Source organism: Cygnus atratus, chromosome 12, assembly GCF_013377495.2.
Source record: "Cygnus atratus isolate AKBS03 ecotype Queensland, Australia chromosome 12, CAtr_DNAZoo_HiC_assembly, whole genome shotgun sequence".
NCBI lineage: Eukaryota > Metazoa > Chordata > Aves > Anseriformes > Anatidae > Cygnus > Cygnus atratus.
This window is the reverse complement of record NC_066373.1, coordinates 2,258,860-2,279,328: the sequence shown is the minus strand read 5'-3', so window position 1 is coordinate 2,279,328 and position 20,469 is coordinate 2,258,860. Positions and strand designations below refer to the sequence as shown.

At 39.9% G+C, this 20,469-nt stretch overlaps 1 protein-coding gene across 3 annotated transcripts; it reads right to left on the bottom strand.

Annotated features, from left to right (window-relative positions):
• Positions 1-39: 39 nt before the first annotated feature.
• CA5A (carbonic anhydrase 5A) lies at positions 40-18,522 on the bottom strand. 3 transcript variants are annotated; one of them, XM_035566265.2, is made up of 7 exons: positions 18,126-18,446; positions 16,524-16,721; positions 13,178-13,296; positions 11,698-11,793; positions 11,477-11,539; positions 9,462-9,617; positions 40-682 (listed from the first exon to the last, which is right to left on the bottom strand). In XM_035566265.2, exons 1-7 carry the CDS (start codon positions 18,226-18,228, stop codon positions 632-634), a joined length of 786 nt encoding a protein of 261 aa, XP_035422158.1. In that variant the 5' UTR covers positions 18,229-18,446; the 3' UTR covers positions 40-631. The 3 variants fall into 3 exon arrangements, with proteins under 3 accessions (XP_035422158.1, XP_035422156.1, XP_035422157.1); XM_035566263.1 differs by lacking the exon at positions 40-682 and adding an exon at positions 2,876-7,578 and having other exon boundaries at positions 18,126-18,522; XM_035566264.2 differs by lacking the exon at positions 40-682 and adding an exon at positions 2,876-7,578 and having other exon boundaries at positions 18,122-18,500.
• Positions 18,523-20,469: the final 1,947 nt, after the last annotated feature.

Here is a 20,469-nt window from a genome sequence, read left to right as displayed (position 1 = left end):
CAGAGGCACTGCAGAAAGCTGCCTGCCATTTCTTATCGATCACCTGAAAGATTATATATATTTTTAAAGCCAACCTGGCAAGCACACACGTAGGACAAGCAACCTCCATCCCACTATCTCAATGAATTGCCCTGTGAATGTCCTTGGGATGCAAGTTCGCAACAGTACCTAAGGACCCGATTCTTTAACAAACGCCCCTTGTCCTTCTAGGATATGAGATGAGTTACAGGCAAAAAGCCTTGAAGCTTGGACTCCGAGCAACAAAAGCTGCCATTGAGAGCTGGATATGGTACCTTTGAGGAGCTGTAGCTCAGCAAGCGAGTCCTGGTGTCCTACAAGAAGTCGTGCCCAAGCTCCCAAACCCAAGGCCGGTGTCCTTGCCCGTACCACGCTCCTTGCAAGTTTGACACCCATCAGCACAGGCACTAGGGTGGGTCAGGAGGTTTTCTGGAAGACACCTCTGAGAAACGTGAGATCTGCATTTTTGGGAAAGAGGCAACAGTTCAGTAACGTCTGCAGGTAACTTGCACAGGTACTTGGCATCATGACCCGTTTCGACCCTCAGAGGAGATCTGGGCTCTCTCAAGCAGCATCCCGAAGCACTTATCAGAAGCTGACACCTAGTGGCTGCTCACCACAACTGCATAAGGACTCCAGCGCTTCTCGATTTATGTAAGCATCCCTATTTAGGAAGAGAGCATAGACAAAAATTACATCTGCACCGAGCACGTTTTTCTAGTTTTCAAAGAGAAACGGGATCCCAAAGAGATTGTATAGACTATGAAAAGTAATAATAATAATAATAAAAAACACACAGCAATGCACTGAGGACAATATCACAATTTTGCTGAAAATCCCAAGTATTTTTTTCAGCCTACTAGCTTAACAGTAGCCCTGTCACCCAGGCTATACGATTGCAATCTAAACGAATTATTTTTCAAAGATTTACCAACATTTACTTGTTACCATATCTCATTTATCCTAGGCAAAACATTCACAGGTCCATACAATTAGGAAAAAAACAAGTGCATACAACATAAAGGATTGCCTGGGTGTTAGCCTCGCTACACAAGGATCCAGCAGACGAGACTGAAACTGGAGCAAGATGCATGCTTCAGACATTTTCAGAAGAATGCTCAAATTTAGCTGCATACTTGAGTGAACAAAATCATTCAAGAGATTTACTTCACCATTCTAGACCTGGTTCTTACCTGAAGACAAGTAAATTAACTGCTAGCCAATTGGTATTTTGCTCCTGATAGTACAACTAATTCGCAGAAATTTCCACTAGCATTCAGAACAATGGGACCAAGTTATCTTTTTCTCTCTGCATCCAATTCTTCTCCACAAGGGAACTTATTAACAGTCTGGCAGCCAAGAATTTGCAGACTTCAGGCTCAGCTTTGACATCATTTCTGTTTGGAAATCCCAGGATCAAGAAACAGTGGAGTAGTAGCACAACTGCCACTGAACTGCCACATCTGAAGTCAACACATACCTGACTCTACTGCATATTAACCAGAGTTAATTCTGCAACTGTTTCTCCATTTGTACACTGAGAAAATACCTGCTTTGCAGTTGTGGTGTTAGGGTGTGTTCAGATAGCGCGTTGCATCTTCAAAGCACTTCACAAGTGCTAAGTATTAGTATGATCAGTTCTAACTGCAAACATTAAATCTCTTCAGGCCCCCAAGTCATTCTGCACAATCTTTGAAGACGATTTGATTATGCAATCAGTTCTCCATATGCTAGTACTCAGGCACTTCAGGTTTGTCACATCAAAAAGAAAGTCAGTAAAAATTATTTGTCAGGAAGGCAAATAATTACCAACACCAGAAGTAAATTGGTCATTTGTCAGAATTAATGCGTATGCTGTTAACCATTTATCAGGAGAGCTGCCTTGATCAAAATAAGACTGCCTACTGGAACCAAATAAGCTACTTCTTTAACCAATGGCTCAAGCTATACTACTACAAGTGTCTAAGCTTTTTTTGCCAGGTAAAGTAGAAGTGGTGGTAGCTTCTGGAACCCTTAAATAGTATTAGTGGAGCTGGCATTATGCTTAACCTGTGCCAATCTTTCTCCCTACTGATATGGCTTGCCTACCACAGTTTTGGAGTCCTTACATAGAAGTATTGTCTGCAACTATTTTTAGGATTGAATTCCTTAACCAGGAACACAGCCTCCTAACTCCTCTATCAAAAGAAGTGGAAACTTGTTTGAATAAATTCAGCTTAGCATAACATATCTGTATGATACCTAGACCCTAAGCCTGGCTAGCTGTGAATCTGAGAGATGTGAGCTGTGAGATGAATTAATATTTGTTTTACCTGATTAGTCAATTATCACTAGTAAAAGTAATTTGTTTTAAATTTTTTTAATTATTTTTTTAGGTTATTCAAGAACATTATTAAAGCTGTAACAGTAGAAGCACTACAAAATCACTAAATGTGAAACTCTTCTGAGTTACACCACACATCAGACCACTCAGTTTTATCAACACTAATTATACAATAGAGAAAGAAAATTAGCCGACAGTTTCTTTAGGTCCAGTTCAATACTAAACGTCAAACAAGGTAGCTTAGTAAAGATCTTAAAAAGTTGCAATCCCATTTTAGACAGCATGTTGCATCTAGCTGAATGTAACAAATAATTAAATATCCTTCCATCCGTGCAGCTGCAACACAGAGGTCATTGTTCTTTCATTGCAACTACAATACGGTTCAGCAGTCTGTCACAGACTGAAGTATCACCATGTCTGACATCTGATTAGACTCCACTCATAATGAACTGGTTCATTCTGAAGGATGAATTATATTATTTTCTTGACAGAAAATCTACTTTCTAGCTTGGAGAGATTAATTACACAATGAAATAGAGACACAGGTTTCTCTGTTTCTTTATTGCATAGTTGCACACTAATTTAACAGTTTAAAAACACAGCAGCTACAAGTTTCTTTACATCAAGTAAAAACTGAAAAGAAAGGCCTGTATCCTAGGAGAATAAAAAGCATTCCCCGTTACATATGTTGGCCACAAAGACAATTATTTCAGTCAATTATGATTAGGTAGGTTACATACATTAAAATATACAATGTAATAACTGCCATGAAAACTAGATACACATAGGAAAGAAAAAGTAGAGATGTGCCAACACGTACAAGTTAAGACATTCAAAATTAGGTATTCAAATTTTAAAGCAAACACTATTGACTATGAAGTTGAACAGAACAAGGGTCCCTCCTTCAAAAGTATGCAGCATACAATTCCAGTACGTTAAAACCCAGCAGACTTTTGTGAGATCAAAGCAACCTTAATTTCTATAGCTTTCAAAGCCAAAAGATACACTCCTGTCAGACTTGCAGTAAAAATACCAATGCAAGCCATCCAGAACAGAAGACAACAAAAGACTGCTCGGGTGTACGTGTTGGTATGTACCTGAAGTGCACTGGTGCAAAAGTTCTTGAATGTAGGAATATGGATCAAATATCCAATGCCAAGTAAAGTCATTCCATCTATGAAGTCGCTAAGATAAAGATTTCTGTTAGGAGCAGTATTTAAATACCGAAAGGAGGTTGGACCAACACAGATCTATGCTCAGAGCCTTCTACTCGCATTTCAACAAGCCCTCCTCAAAATGATTTCCTCTACAGTCTTTAATTCATAATACTTATTGCCACAGGAATGTCTCCCAGTCCAGTATTAAGTAACAGAAGTGATTACTATTGCAACAACAAATACAATTGTCTGTTTTGACCCTTTTCTATTGTACCTTCTAATAGAAGAGCCTAAAGATTCCTATGCAGATACCTCTCAAACACAGTTTAACTCAGTTGTGCAAAATCACTACAAATATTAGCTAACATCCACCAATTCAACCAAATTGTTTTTCCCCATATGTGACTGGAAGAATAAGGCAAAAGAATTATATCCCATCTATAATTTCGTATACACTTGCATACACATAGAATTATTCTCCTTTAAGTTAGCTTTCACAAGGGCAACACAGTCATTGTAACATAAAAGTTTAGGAAAAAAATACAAACAGAAGAAAAGCAACTAAAAACAAACAAAAAAGACAAAAGAAACCTTCTCTTTTCATTACTGGTCTGCTAATTTCAGCAAGAATCTGCACTGCAGCAGTGATGCTGCCCGTCTGTACCGGAGATTCTGAACCACTAACATGTCAATGCAAGACATACTCAAAAAGCAGCACACTAACTGTAACAGAAAATCCCTGTAAAGCTTATTTTTGTAACAGTCCAGTTAAATTTTTCTACGCTGACCTCATTTCCACACATATTCAAAAACTCAGTGCTGAAATTGAAGTTGATTAATTTTATATCAGAATATTTAAATGTGATTTTATATAAATATACGGAGTATAAGTTAACTGTATGACTAGATAATACACCTATTCGCTAACAAAACTTCCATGACAATACTTCAACAAAATAAGCAAACCTCTATGAGGATTTTCTATCTTAGATCATTGACAACAGAGTATTCAACAACATCTCAGACATCAGCATGGTGGTTAACACGCTAAAGAGATTTACCCAAATAGGAGGGAAATATCCTTCAATGGAGCCAACATGACCAGTGAGAACTTAGTTGGATATGAGCATGCTACAGCATAACAAAAACATCTGAAAATTAAACATTTATCCACGGTAGTTCCCTAAGAACAAAATGTGCATTTTGTATTTGCATATGCCAGCAAAGCTATATTAGCCAGTGAAACAAGCTCAGCAGATCAGAGGTACACAAAAACTTTGTGAAAATTACCAAGGCAACTAAAAAACTTTGCATGAAGCTTTTTTTTTTTTTTTTTTTTTAAAAGACCCATTCCCTTGTGATAGGGAGGGTCTGACTGTTTTTAAGGACTTAAACTAATAACCACAAGAAAAGAATTCCTCATAAGGGAGTTTATGTACTAATTCAGAGATGCTGTCTTAACTTGCAACTTTAAGCACGTTAAGTTTTCGTGTACATTTTTAGCTGGTAATTCAAACCGATCCAAATTAGGCCAGGTTGTTCCCTTTATAATCCCAACGGTTTTCCTCTACCAGTAAAGCAAATAGCTGGCTTCTCACTGATCTCACAGAGCTTATTTCAGTTCCCTTTACTGTATCCACCTCAATATTTATAAGGCAGCAGCTCTAAAGATTTTGGTTGATGCAGGCTACGTATATCTAGCTTAGTGCTGTTGAGTCACCTGCATTTTTAAATGTAAAGGCAACATTAGGAAAAAATACAAAGTCATCCTAACTGCTAATAATGGGAAGCAAAAATCTCAAAGACATACAAGATATTTGCAAGGCAGCCAGTTCTCGATCACGGCCATTTTTCCAAGGGGTCCTCAGAAAAAAGCATTTGAACAGCACTGAAAGAAAACCTCCAGTTTAACAATGACTAGACCCTGAGTACACTCGGGCAGAAAGTGAAAGAATTCTCTTCCTAATTTCACACCTGCAGATGTCCCTTCTAAAACTGTTTTTGGAACCTGTCATTCTCTGGAAAAAACATTACTGATATAGTTCTGTGCACCAGAAACACAGTAAAAAATCTGGTTGATGATGCCAAAGACATACGTGGTATAGTTCAACTATGCTGTAAGGGTTTGGGAGAGGTGATGAAACTGAAGATACATACTGCCATTTTGAACATACTACACAGTGAAGATATATATATACACACACACAACTACACAGGGAATGGAGAGAGATTTTCTTGTCTTTACTCTGTAGTCACCCTAAAGTTAAGTGGGCACATTTTATATTGCCCAGGAGAAAGGCACAACTGTTGCAACCCAACAAACGCCTGAGGTAGAGCTATTAAGGAAGCAAAGGCAGGAACTTAACGGGTTAAACAAAAACATTCAAAAGCTTTAGTGTGACCCTGATGATTTTAAAAAGTGTTAAAGTGCTTTTAAAGTGAACACTCGGAATTGGAAAGTATGGATTCCGAAGTTCTGAATTTATCATTGACAAGCTAGTGTCCTGGCATCGTTCGTACTGAATGACACCAGGAGCCAGTGACCGCTTAATGGCAGAAGCGGACCAATTCAGGTTGTATCATGGGTTTACAGACAGAACTGTTCCTCATCAGAAAATGCGCCTGTACATTTTGTACACAAGTTCACGCATAGACACACTGTTAAATACAGTAAAGCGTAAGAAGCCACTGAGAAAGGTGCACTAAAGAAAATTGTGGCTAGTAGCATACTTCAGAGGTAGACAACATTTGTGGCAATTGGACCATCACTTCAGCACAAGGCTCCACAACTGGCAACTTATGCAACAATTTGTGTGGTCCACAACTAAGTTTCAACCATCATTTAACTTCGTTACCATAAGGTACTGTAATATAACCTGGTCCCGAGTTGTCATGAAGGTAGGTATCTCTTTTAAGACAACTGTGGAAAGAGTGCACTAGTGCTCTACAAGTTGCTGAAGAAACTCTCTCAGGTATCTGAATGCCGCATTTTGTCCATACTCTGCTAGCACTGAATTAGGTTTCAAAACTAAAATTTTCCCCCAAATCCCACTGAGAGGGGGCAGGGGATCAGCTGGTACCCATCCAGTTTTGTTTTCCCGTGATGTGATCAATTTCCTGGGTTCCATGGGACATTTTCACCTAATTCGCTGCTCTTGCCAGTCTTGAGATACCGGTGAATTCTCTTCTCCTGATCTCTTCTCCTGGCACATTATCAACACGGAAAAGTGAAAGCTGCAAAAATTAAAAGCTTCTCCGTTTGTTACAAGGTTTTGGAAAAAGGCATCTGGCTTGGGGTATAGATAGAGCAGACAGTCTGTATCATCCATATCAAACACATCATACAGTCAATCTAACAGAAATCGGCTAGATTCTGTGAGCCAGTTTCTTCCTTCTCCTCTTGTCATTCTGAGCACCAAGTCTTTTTGTTGTTGTTTTGAAAAAAAAGGAAAAAAACATCTCTGTGGATGTGACTAGAAGACAGTTGTCTTCCCAAAACTCTGAAGCAGTTCCACAAAGGACCTTTATCAGTATTACCAGACTTCACACTTCCTGCTTGCTAAAGTGTCTTCATTTGGGACTATTAATTCATGCAAGTCACTGAAAGAGCTTCTGAAAACACACAGAACAATTCAGAAGACAGAAAGAAGAAAAAGATCTCCTGCCTTTTTTTTCCCCTTTAACTTTCAAAATAGTTCCTTATTGATCCCTGCTTTCAAGTGAGTAAGTTTGTTAAGTTTATATCATTTACCTAAAGAAAAGAAAAAAGGCACTTAGCAGAACTGAAACTAGCCAAGTGTGAAACTGTATGGCATACCCACGCTGCAAAAAAAGGCAAAATAATTACAAAGTAAAGTAAAACCCAGTTACTGCAGTCTGGACTGACATGTCATGGGCCACCTATGGTCTGATCTGCTGGGCATGGTCCGAGTGCTGTGCTTCAATATTCAAGACATGGCTGCTTTGGAAGGATGAACGAACGGTTCGATTCATTAATGGCTGAAGAGGGCGAAAGTTGTCTACCATCCTCTTTTCTTCTTCACCATCTGAAGTAAAGAGCAGCATCCGAAATGCCTCCAGCTGAGAATGAGAAACGGCCAATTTTGTGACTTTGCTAACTGGAGAATTTTTGGAGTACATGACAAAACACAGTCATTCCTGCTTGGAAATTATCAGAGACAATATTACATTCCCATTCTGAGAAACTTTAGCATGACCTTCTGGAACTTCTTTGTCATCTGCTGGTAAAGATTGTCATCATCCATATCAATGCAGAAGATGAGCTGTGGACCATATGCCACCTTTAGGCAAACTTGATTTCAAATGTGTCAGGTCTTAGATAGAACCAATTCCCATTTGAACACTGGAACTTACGCTATCTTTAAATAAATCTCTCCCAACTTCTTAATTTGCACCCTTCCTGGAGTTCTGTTGCATATGTTGACACCCAGAAAAGAGACAATCTGAACAAGCAACAACCTGTGTAGTTGTTGTTCTCAACAGTGGTTGAGAACTGGGGATTAAAGTGTGCAGCAGATCAGATTTTTAATGCTCACAAAGGCAACACAATGTTAAGTAAACTCTATGCCTTTCTATGCCATAACAGAATAAGCGAAGAAGAGACAAGAAAAAGAAAATGAGTAAAAGTTTGAACTGGAAAAAAAAGTTATGCATTCAATTCTCCTTGCTGTCTTACTATCCTCAGTTCTTGCCCCCCTGTTCCTTTATGTATACTAAAGCATTAAGATCACATACATGCTTATTCTACAGGGTTAAGATTTTACTTCCCAGACGGTCTAGCTGCATGCAGAAGTTCTATTAAAAAAATCAGTATTTTGCCTCCTGTGATTCCACTTGCATTTAATTATTAACCAAAGTCTCAAAAAAAAAAAAAAAGGCGCAGAGGAAACTTTCTTTCAGTGCCTCAAACCATTAAAAAAAATGTAGATGGGACCATTGCTCATTTTTACTTATTTGCAACCATCGCCAAGATTTGTTCTATGCTGTAAGGCCTTTCTATTTATTCTACTTCTTTGAACAGACAAAAAAAATCCTGAAAACTCCCAATAACAAATGCAGTTGTCCTCCTTCTGACCATTTTTTATTCATCTATACATCTATTTCATGCCAAGGAATAACATCACATTGTACAAAAAAGTACTAAAATTAAAAACAAGAGGGCATATGATAACAATTCAGGGCTGGTGTCAGAGCAGACTACTGATCATCAACTCCTCCATTTGAACTAACTTCTGTGAATTAGCATTTGCTGAAACCTTTGTTTGTCCTTTTTAAAAGAAAATTTAATAAATATATATTTAAAAAAAAATCAAGGACATTACAGCCAACTACCAAGTAAACATGCCTACAAAAAGGCAAAGGAGAAAACCTAATGGGAATTCTATCTTTGTCCATCAGAATGGCATGTGAATGACTCAAGCTGCCACCCTTTCGTAGCTTCAGAGCCTGCCCAGGGGAAGAATAGAGAATTAGCCCTTGCAGGCTCTGCAAGACTTCTATGCAAATACAGCACTACCAGGAATATGCACAAAAGGGCAGAGGTCAGAACTTCACAAAATTTGCCCTTTCTCTTCCCTACCTACCACAAGAAGGACTGCAGTGTGGTAAAGAGACCAAATCACACATTTTTCTAGTAAATAACCTTATAATTTTTCAAGGCATGGTTTTCAGTATAAGGTGTTGTTTATCAGAGATCAGGATACAACTGTTTCGGAAGCTGGAAAAGCATATTAAACTGCTTACTGCTGAGGTCTTAAGTCTTTCAGTATCTGTTGTTAAGGTGAGGATACCCCCTCCAGACAAAAACTGGTGTGAAGCAGCTGCTGATCTCTGTGTACACACAGAGTTACTCGTATTGGGAAGCAGCTACTTCTGTGCATCTTCCCCTCTGTGGCAGCAGACAGTTAAACAGGCATGGCATTAAATGTTAGCAACAGATTTACCTGATTCTCGTCAACCTCTATTGGCTTCTTCTTAATTATCCATGTGACTGATTCGGTAAGTGGAGGAGTAGTCAAAGAGCCTGCATAGGTCCAATAATCAGGGCATGAAGGTATCAGACAGGAGGGGTCAAAGACATCAAACTCAATAACAGTGTCCTAAAACCCAGAAAGAACTTACTATTAAAAATTGCAATTTGAGAGAAGAAAAAGGACAGAAGATTTAAAGATCTTAACAATGAAATTAAATACTGTACACGTCATGTGCAAAATTATGTGTTGTGAATATTAGTAATAATCTACATAAAACAGTAATTTAAAACCTAAAACTTGTAACAAATTGTTAAGCTGGTTTGAGGCAGAGGCAGCTAGTGAGTAAATATTTAAATATTTCTGTTCTCCACACAAGCCACTAGGAATTCAGCACAGAAGAAAAAAGGTGTGCAAAGAAGCAACAGACTGCATCTTTGTGAGAGTTGAACAAACATGAACAAAAAAAAGAATGAATGAGGGAATGAATTCAGGTAGTTCTGCCAGATGTGCTTAAAAGATCACAAACAATACTGTTTCTCCACTAAATTATTTTAGGCAGAAGGGAGAGGGAAAAAAGAATAAAATTCTATTTAAACCACATCCATTATTCATGTCTCTAAGACTGTGTGCTCCCACAAGTGAGATACCAGTCGGAATATAGGAGCTTCAGAACCCATGATTTCCTACACAAATATTTTACTCCTGGGTTATTTCCTGGATATAATGGCAATGCAGGAACGGAAGATCCTGTTTATCCTTAGATGGGCTTTATCAGTTCCCCACTGAGAATGAGAAATATTGCAGTAAAGAATTCTTTAAAAATAGAAGGTTGGACAAGAGATTCTGGGTGGGAATTTTCATTCATCATGTGAGAAAGGAAGGTGCAAAGACAGAGCAGTTATCAACTGTCCTCCCTCCTCTGCCAGACCAGGATGATATTTCCTAAGGTTTGGTGCTTAAGTCAATGATGAGGCTGGAAAGGCAACAAAGGCTTTCAAACATTTTAAAACAAGTGTTGATTGAGTTGTTGGGTGACCAACACCTTTGGAAACAAGAATCCTTTCAGAAAAGCCCACATGCAGCTCAATGAAACTAACATTTGATACTATTATTATTTTTGAAGACCTTATCCTGAGCTTACTTCAAATCCAGATGCTGTAAAATACTATATTTTCATAATGGATGTATATTTACAGATTTTTATAAGTCTCTTTTTGCACTGAACTGACTTGTTTGTCATTCATCTGGCTTTCCACTACACTGCCATAAATATGTTTTAATTCACATAAAAACAATCCTCACTGCAATAAATAATGGCACAGCAACTTCAACTGAGTGTGCCTGCAAGCCAGAAATATTTTTGACACGTCCTTTTTCTGTGTACTTTCAAAATGGAATCAACACCTGGAGGAGTATGAACTGCTTGTGTACAAGATCAGAGAGACACAGCACTCCCTCTCCTGGAGGAAGTCAGAACTGAGCTATGAAGATAGAATCACACTGCCTTAGCAGAAAATTTTACAGTTTAAGAACAAGCAGACAATATATTATCTCCTCAAAGAGCAGACAAAAATCAGAAAGTCTTAATTACACAAGAAATAAACTACCACTTTACACAATGCAGAAAGTTCCTTCCAGAAAGAAAAAGAAAATAGAAAAAAAAGGATCCAATGGCATCTGTTTTCACAGAAGTAGAAAGGAGGCTTCAGTGAGGAGAATATTAAACGTACACATGCTCTTCTAAGGGGACACAAAATTAAGAGCGCCATTTCTAAAACCAAGGTGTTTGGAAAGCTTGAGGTATACAATCTCCTCCTTTAAAAATAGCATTTTTCTCCAGTATATTCAATAACATGCCAATCAGGCCCCTTGCTGACATTTAAGAAAGCATTTATTAGCATTTTGTTACGCCTAAACTATCATTTATGTTGAATAACCATTAGCTATGCTGAAAGATAACTGGTGGGATACTTAAAAACACTTACTTTGTGTTTAACTGCCGGCAAGGCATCAACCAGGGTCTGCAGCCCTTCATGATGTGCTCCTAGCTACAAAAGATGAGTAAGAGTTACATTCTCCACATCTAGCTTAATCAGAACTTTGAGACAATCAAAAAAGCCATCTAGAGGTATTTTGTACTAAATGTGCTTTAACAAATTAAAACTAAGGCGGCATCATTACAGCTTACTATACAAAGTGAAATTACCTTTAAAAACACTCCAATAACAGCCAAGCCATTGCCTTCCATCACAGCTTCTTCAAAAGTTGGGTATACAACAGCATTCCAATGTACTAAATGCAGCTGAAATACAAATGAATGAGAAATCAGCACATGCAGACTGCACAGCAATAGTAGCAAGAAATTTTTGACTTTGATCTTTGCTACATTTGGTCCTTGGCAATTTGCAACACTGCAGTCAGCTACCACAGAAATCAGAGAGCACAAAAATGAAGACCAAAGCGTTAGTGGAAAATAATGGTACTGCCCTTCTTTTTTGATGACTATATATTTTTTTATTTTTTTTTTTTTCCTTACAGGTACTTGTGATATTCCTCATGCTCTCAGAGCTCTGGCAGGTATCGGATTTACAACAGGAAACCCTCCTTAGATAAAACTGCTGGGAACTCTTTCCTTCATTGATTCCCTTCTTCCTTCCTACTCTTATGACATGATCTGTTCCCTGTTGTCAGTTCAGAATTTAAACTGTCAAATTCCACAGTGCTCCAGGCTCCTGACATACCCAGCTCTCCTGCTGTATTATCTAATATCTGAAAGAAGGTTTCTGAGATTTTATTAAAAATCCCAGCTGTGCTGAAGTGTGCTGCAAGTTATTCTAGAATCATAGAATGGTTTGGGTTGGAAGGGACCTTAAAGGTCATCTAATTCCAACCACCCTGCCACAGGCAGGAACACCTTCCTGTAGTAATAATAAACCTGTAGTAATAATAAACCACCTTTAGCAATAATAACCAAATATTTAAAAATAATAAGACCATGTTTACTAATAATAAGCAAAGTAGTTTTAATGCAGTAAGGATTGGAAGTTTTGGACATCCACTAGACAGCAGCTGAGATGCAGTGCATTCACCCTACTGTCAAAAGAGATCCTACACTTCACGTGAACTCTTAGTTTATTGCAGTTCAGATGTAAAGCACTTTAAAACAAACAAATAACACAAGATGTGAGTTCGTGCATTTCATCTCAGCATTTGCTGTCCACAAAGTCTGCATCGCATCAGCTGGGACCTGGGAGTTTATTAAGCAAGACTAAATACCCGTCCTGACTGCGGAAGAGTCTGCTTTGTGATCCTTTTCCTCTTTAAAAGGAGGACAGGCAAGCAATTTGTGCCATTCCACCCTGACAGAGTTGGAATAGCAATTATGCTTCGCTGCCTGCTATTGGCTTGTCCAGCAGCTACCACTGTGGGCATTCAGGGAGAAGAAAACATTATTGAAACTTTCAGTCACGGGGCCAATGTTTACTTTAAGCCCGAGTTCTCCTCCAGAAAATTAAGTCAATATGAACTTACTAACACAAAGGTAGATGAGCTGTAGCACCTACCAGGCTTTATCCTTAAGAGTAAGCTGCAATTCTTTACAAACACAAAGCTTTCGAGCAAGCACAATAGTTACAGACAGCCTGAGATGTAGGCTCTGGCATCCGCGTTCAGATTTTTCATCATACCTCTGCTGGGTAAAATTTACTGTCAACTGTGTGCTCCGAACCCCACTCGTTTATAGCTCCCCAGTGGAAGTGGAACTGCTTTAGCCTGTACTGGTTTTCCAAGGGACCTCCGATGATTACTAAAAAACAAAACAAGACATACACTAATAAATACGATTTAGAATTGTCCAGACAAGTAGCACATTAAAAGCCCCCTTCAAATAAATTTGCCCAAAGAAAAGAAAATTCAAGCAGTTATCTTACTGAAAGCCTCATGATTTTGTAAATACATCAATGAAAAAAAAATCTATGCCTGTTTTTTGTGTCCTTCTTTTCCCCCCTGCTCATTCCTTCCTACTTGAACCAGGAACATCCAGCAAAGTCTTCCTGCTAATTATTACATCAGAGCATCTGGTAAATTAGAGACTGTAACTACTTCCAAAGGACTAATAACAAATATGTAGCTGTAGAGACCAGTTTGCTGATTTTTACTTAACTGTACATCATGCTTCCATTTCATAGCAAACTACTGTATAAAGTACATAATCCCAACACTACTTCTGGAAAGAAGTTAATCAGTTTAATGCTAAGGAGAAAAAAATGAGAGGCATTAGAAGACTTCCCCCGCCCCCCCCCTTTTTTTTTTTTTTTGAATGCCAGCAGTTTTGAAATTCTAACTAGATAGTTATGCAAACAAGTTATGCATATCGACATTTAATTAATCTCATCCACTGCTCCTGGGCTCTTAGGAAAAATACAAAACTGACCATCGCTAAAAAAAAAATCACAACAGAGTAAGGTAACTTTCAGGGACGGGATGAAGATGAAGCCCGCACTACCAAGTCAGAATTAAGGCTTCTGTGCTCTAACACTATCAATTCCTGATTATGCAAAGATGCAAACACACAGGTGACTCTCTTCATGTGAATAATCACATTCACTTGAATGTTTGCTCACAAAGTAGGCACTGGCACACGTATATAGAAAATCAAGTTCCTATAGCAGGCAGTAGAAAGTGGCAAGAAAGAAACTTACAATCCCTTTATGAGCATTTTCACCTTCAATTTCCTCTCAATTTACCACAGTTTTGATAACTTTAAAGTAAAATAGAAGAATTAAAAAAAAAGCAGAAGAAGAGGAAAGAATCACATCAGCTGTTCGTTTCTTTGCAGAAGAAGCCATTCATGCATACAGACAGGACCACATTCTGTACATACCTTCTCCACACCCTCTTTTTCATCCTGTTCTGCTCAAAAGCAAACACCCCCTTGCAGCACTACCTTCATCTTTTGCCAAAGCCTTGTTTTGCCTCATCTGAGGAGCTGGGCATTTTTGTCTATCCTGGATGCACACTTTCATCTTCTGTTTCAATTTTGTTGCCTTTTTCTCGTTTGTTTGTTCATTCATAAACTTCCTTCTCTAGATTTCTATTATTGTTAGACAGAAGCTGGCAGAAAGAAAAATGAGAAATAGCAATAGTAAAGAGAAAAGTGGAGGAAAGAAGCAGGCAGTTGGAAACCAGGACATTTATACAGCAACATCCCATAACCTGTTGCTTCTGTCAGTTTAGAATTCTATCACTGATTTGTTCAATACCATTATTAGCCATCATCACCCTTCATTGACTTTAATTCATTTGAGGAAGATGATGATGACGATGAAAAGGCAGCCATCCAGAAAGAGGCAGCAAGAATGCCCACACAAAGATTTATCTCAAGTGTTTAGTTGTAGACATAAAGCAGAAAAGATCTTTCAGAGCTGTGATGCACTCTGAATACTCAGCCTCTAAAAGGTCCCCGTCTAACTGACAGTCTCAATACTCTTATGCTTGAATTTTTTGTCCCAAATACTGTTCCCGTGTATTTAAATGTTGCACATTTCTTAATCTCCTGCTGGTAACTCCCCTCCAGTACATCAATTCTTGCAGAGAAAAATGACTTTGTTATCCACTGAACTGCAAACCATTACGCTTTTCAGGAACGCATCAACAGATAGCAGGGTATGGCTGTACAAAGTGAAAGACTTAAATTAAAAGCAAAACAGAGCTAAAATGAGTAAGCAAAAATCACTGATGAGCTCGTTAGCGTATCTCCATCTTAATCTCTCCTCTGACTAATGCAATTGCAGTTTGTATTGTAAAAGCAGATGGCTTCTTCATTACTTATCATAGCCCTGAAATGAACAAGGGTGAGAATACTTCCTGGGTGAACAGCTATAAACAATAAAAACCAATACAAAAAATAAAAACAAGAACACTTTTCACAAGTCCCTGAAAGGTCCATGCATTCTACCACTACTGCTTTTGCTGCATTGTTTTATCCACCGCTGTCCAAATATCAACCAAAGATACTGATATCAAACCATTTGTTCGTTAGCACGCTGAAAGTGTCCTTCCCCAGAACACTGCAAAATCCCGTAAGAAGTTCTAGTATCTCTCATGATAAGCAGTCATCATCTTAAACATAAATACCTCTAGTCAAACAGGTTCAGATTTGCCAGGATCCCTCAATTTTTCCCTCCAAGACAAGTTGAATAATTGACATGAATCATATGTTTCTCAATATCCTTGACCAACTGCTACCACTTCACCTACCATTATAAAACATCCTCTTTATATATAATAGCAACATACTTTGTTAAGCAAGTTTCAAAAGGAACAATCTGCCAGTAATCTGGAATTCGGTAACAATATCTTCATTTTAAATCACTTAATTCTACCGAGCATTAAAAAGAAATTAGCTGCTCAGGTCAGAGTGCTTATTCAAAACAAATTGCTAGAATGCATAATTGGATCTTACATGCACAGACTTATGCAGACTATAACAACAGAAACACTTGCACCTGCTCCCTGCGGTCACAGCTCAGTATTATTTAATTCTACAAAAGCTTACTGAGATAAATATGTATGCTTTCCAAGTGAAAGTCATTTTGCTACTAGTTATTTCACATGCATTAAGTATATCTGTTAACACTGCAAAAGAGATAAGTGGTAGATTACTTTATTAAAGCTGAATGATGGAACCTCATTTAAAATTAAGTAGATACACACATATATGACTGACAATTGATTCACGTAAGCAAAGCTGTGATATTACAAGACCTTATCAAAAGGCTGGGCATTAGGGCTTGCATAGTAAGAATAAATTCCTTTAATATAGAATAAGAATAAATAAATAGTAAAAGTTAGGCCCACACAGAACTTCTGTATTACAGTTCCCATCACTGTAAATCTGTGTTTAGCTAAAGCTTTCTACCATTTTCAACATTTGTGATGCTGTTATCGAACCCAAGGCTTTACGGCATGCAAAGATTTCTCCACTCGAAGCATTAACAATACATTAAATAGATCTTTCTGAGTTTTGCTTACTTGATCTGTCAGCAGAATCATCAAACTCAACCAGGAACGAATACCCATTGTTCCAGATGTGAAGACACGTTGTTGGGTCGTAGCTGATTTTCAGAGGCTTCAGGAAGGGGTCATAAATGCTATCTCTCCACTGGATGTTGATAGGAGACTGTCGACTGCCCCCAGGAATTGAAAGTGGACTCTGCCAAAGGGGATGCACTAGAAGATAACGAAGAGAGTCAGCCTCGAATGAATGATTCCAGAACTCACGACTAAACACTTCGGAATTTTTGGCAAGAAAAGGTGGTTTGGAATATTGGCTCCAAAGGATTAATTCAAGTCAGCTGATGCACATGAAAGTTTTTTTTAAAAAAAAAAGAAAGAAAGAAAAACATGCCAGTTGTGTGACTCAGAGCTACACAGGGAAGTGCCTTAGTCTGACTTAGATCTTAGTATTTGTGGTGACACCTTTTTCGTTTGCAAAATGCTCTTTGAGGAAGTTGTCCCCATTATTTGTCAGAAAATTGTTCTCCTCTTATTACAAATGGCTTTTAAGGTAGCTTCTGATTTATAACTTTGCCAGAGCCTCACCACACCACTTCAGCTTTCTTTACACACCACTACCACTAACCTACATCAGATGGCACCAGCCAGGATGACTCCTATAATACAGAAATACTCCCGTGAAGGTGCCAGCCCTTCGCCTACGTGCCCATGCTCAGGGGTTACAGCAGTGCTGAGGGTGCAGTGCTCCTGAAGCACCCACAGCAATATTGAGTAAGAGCTTCTTACATAGTCAGGATCTAAAGCTGATCTCTACACCAGAAAAATCCTAAACTACCAGTTTTGGGGTTAGCTTGGGCATTTCAAGCTTTCACGAGCAGGGCAGATGCATTTACGTGGTTTCCTTGGAACTTTATTCAGCTTAAAAACACAACCGAGAGCTACGTGGATTTGGGGAGCACTTGTTCACCTGCAGCTCCCAGACATCGATGACCCACGGAGGTTTTTGTGCCTTGTCCACCCGCTGACCCCAAAATACCAAGGCTCCAAAGCACTGCGCTGCTGGCTGCTTCAACACAGCCGCTGTATGGCCCTTCACAAGGTGAAAAAATTACATTAAACTGAATCTTCTATCAAACCACTCACACGAGGGGCGATTAAACAACCTTCCCCCTTGGCTTCCTCAGCAAGCGGCAAACTTTGTGGGCCTGCACGAGGTCACCGTACGCACGTAAGGCAGCGGCAGGGGAGCAAAATATCCTCCAAAAGCGCCACGGCCGCCTGCTGTCGCCGTCATTGCCGTTTCCTGATGCTTCAACGCAGGAACCAGAGACAAAACGAGGCTAAACTTTCTGCGAGGCGAACCTCTGAGGAGCCCGGGGGCGGCTGACGGGGACGGCCGGAGGGGGGAACGGACGCTGCCCGCCCGGGGAGCCCTCAGCCGGGCTGCGGGATGGCAGGGGCGGCATGGAGGTGGGCTGCCTCGGAGCGGGGGCAAGGAACCGGGCAGGGACAGCGAAGGGGCTCGGGGCTGAGCCCCGCTCTCCTCACGCGAAGGGAGCGGCTCCGCGTAAGGGGAGCCCGTCCCCCCGTTGAAGGAGGGCGGCGGCACTCACTCACGGGCGTTCCGCAGGCGGTAGGAACAGCAGGCACCCAAGCTGCACCGTCGCGTCCCCCGCCATGAAGCGGCGGCCCCCAGGGCCCGGCGCAGCAGCGGCAGCATCGCTCAGCACCGCACAGAACCGCTCAGCACCCCGCCGATCGCCGCCGCCCAGCCCGGCACGGAGCGGCCCCTTCCGGCACGGCCCAGCGCCCCGCCCGCCGCCATGGCGCCCTCAGCGCCACCCGGTGCCCCCGAGGCGAAGCCTGGCGGGGAGAGAGCAGCATCTGCAGGGCCGGGACTTTTTTAAGGCTCGGCTTTTAGCCGAGTTTTGTCCCGGGGCAATGCTAGAGAAGAGACTGTGGTTGCCTGTGGGTGCATGTTGGCCGTTTGCTATGGTCAAGCTAACCCATGTGTGTGACTCATACAAAACATGTATTTCCTCTGAGGTAAAAACTGCTAGGCCTTGCTTACACGCCTTAGGATATTAGCAATCAGTCTTATTTAATTAGTTTTGCACCAGTAGCAGGCTTCAGTTTCTCCCAGCTGAAGGCAGGAAGGCTTTCAGCCTGATCCCTCTCCCACAGAGATGGAGCCCTGCTGTGCCACCACAAATCATGCATTGAAAAGTTAATGTTATGGCCACTTTACCTATCTGTGTCTGCCCCAAAAGCTAAAAGTCAAAATACCCCTGTTAGAGGGATTGTAAAAAGGGCCTATTCGTCTAGCATTTGTCTGAAACTGCCTGAGGCAGCCCATAGATAAAATGGTAGTTAAAACCTTGGTAGTTAAAACCTTGGTTAATTCAGGCACATTTTCTGTGTTATGGCTGCCAGTGGGGAACACAAAGCAAAAAAAGAGAAGTACATAGAAAGCTGATAGTGTTGGCGATAGCACAGAGATGAAGTAAGTGTTATGATTTTGGCTGGGTCCATTGGGCAGGCAGGAGCAGAATGCCATACCTCAACTCCAGGCCTTCATCTTACCGCATGCTTTGAATCATATTGATTTGTTAGTCTATTAAAAATTTTTTGCAAATCTTATTTACCTTTTGGAGACCTATAGTCTTGTTAGGATCTGTACTTTTCAGTTTTAGCGAGGAAACCTGACATAGCACTGAGAATATTTTGCTGAAATGGAGACGACTAGCTATTCAACTAGAGTCAACCAACAAGTGATTGCAATACTGTGTAAGAAGTCTCCATTGCATCCACGCTATAATATTTATAAAACACCCCTGAACTGAGTAAAAAGAGGTCAAAATCTGGCAATTGGGAAATGAACAAAGGCCATCGGGAAATGAACAAAGACAAGCAATGTGATCATATACAAGTATTCGGATTTTTTGAATCTGTGTTTGAAGCTCATTTTACTTCCACCCACATCTAGGTATGCTTTCTGTTAAGTGCAGTATTCTATTTTATTTTTTATAATATTCAGTTGCAAACACAATGAATTCTTGGTTTATCTGTCAATGTTTTTCAGGATGGCTAAGCTTCTTACCATCCACACATAGCTTCCTACAAGTTAAAAAGAAGAGATAGGTACTTGATAAAATTGAAAACAGTTGCTGCCCCTAAAGGTCATTATTCATTCAGGCTTAATCACAGCTCAGTAGTTTACTGATTATGCTTATGCCCTGGTATTCAGCACAGGTCAGATGTGTTCGTTGCTGAAGCTGCTTATGAGCAGCCCGTAGCTTCTGGTTGTGAGGACAGCCCACATGAGCTTCGCGCTTGACTGCAGCAGGGAACACTGTCATAGCTTCGGATATTTGAATACTGAGTAGAAACAAGAGATACGTCTTTTTCCTCTTATCTGTTAAGAAAACAAGCTTGTCATTTCTTCATATTCTGTTCTTCTGTGACTTGTCCTTGAATCACAGTTAGCATTCTTGGGCCACTTAAAAGTCATGCCTACCATATTAACTAATTTATTTATACTCTATATCAGTATAGATGCTTATTGTTGCAGAAACCATAACCTGATTTCTGTGTAACTATCACTTTTCTGTATGGGAAAAGCAATTAAAAATAAGCCTCGAGCTGCACCTAGTCTGCTTTACGCAGTGTCTTTAAGATGACCAAACCTTGTCAAGCTTTTTGGGGATTTGATCCTGCAAGGTTTTGAAAATACAAAAATTTATTATAGAGCTACTAAGCTGTGCAGAGTGAGTCAGTTCTTGTGGGTTGAACAGCACAACCACAGGAAAACTCTTATAGCATAGGTGTGCAAGAAACAATTGGCTGTTCAGCTGCAAAACTAAAAAGAAATAACTTTGCCCCACAACACTTTTGTTTCCCTTCTGAATCATCCACAAAAGCTGCATCCAGTTTACATGTGCATGCTACTTCTGAGTATAAA

Bases quoted from the DNA above. Each gene is read 5' to 3' on its own strand.
- CA5A (XM_035566263.1), bottom strand. From the start codon at position 18,228: ATGCTGCCGCTGCTGCGCCGGGCCCTGGGGGCCGCCGCTTCATGGCGG. The intron at 13,297-16,523 runs GTAAGCAAAACT...TTTGTTTTTTAG, and splicing joins TGATTCTGCTGACAGATCAA to TAATCATCGGAGGTCCCTTG. The intron at 11,540-11,697 runs GTAATTTCACTT...CATCTTTTGTAG, and splicing joins TTATTGGAGTGTTTTTAAAG to CTAGGAGCACATCATGAAGG.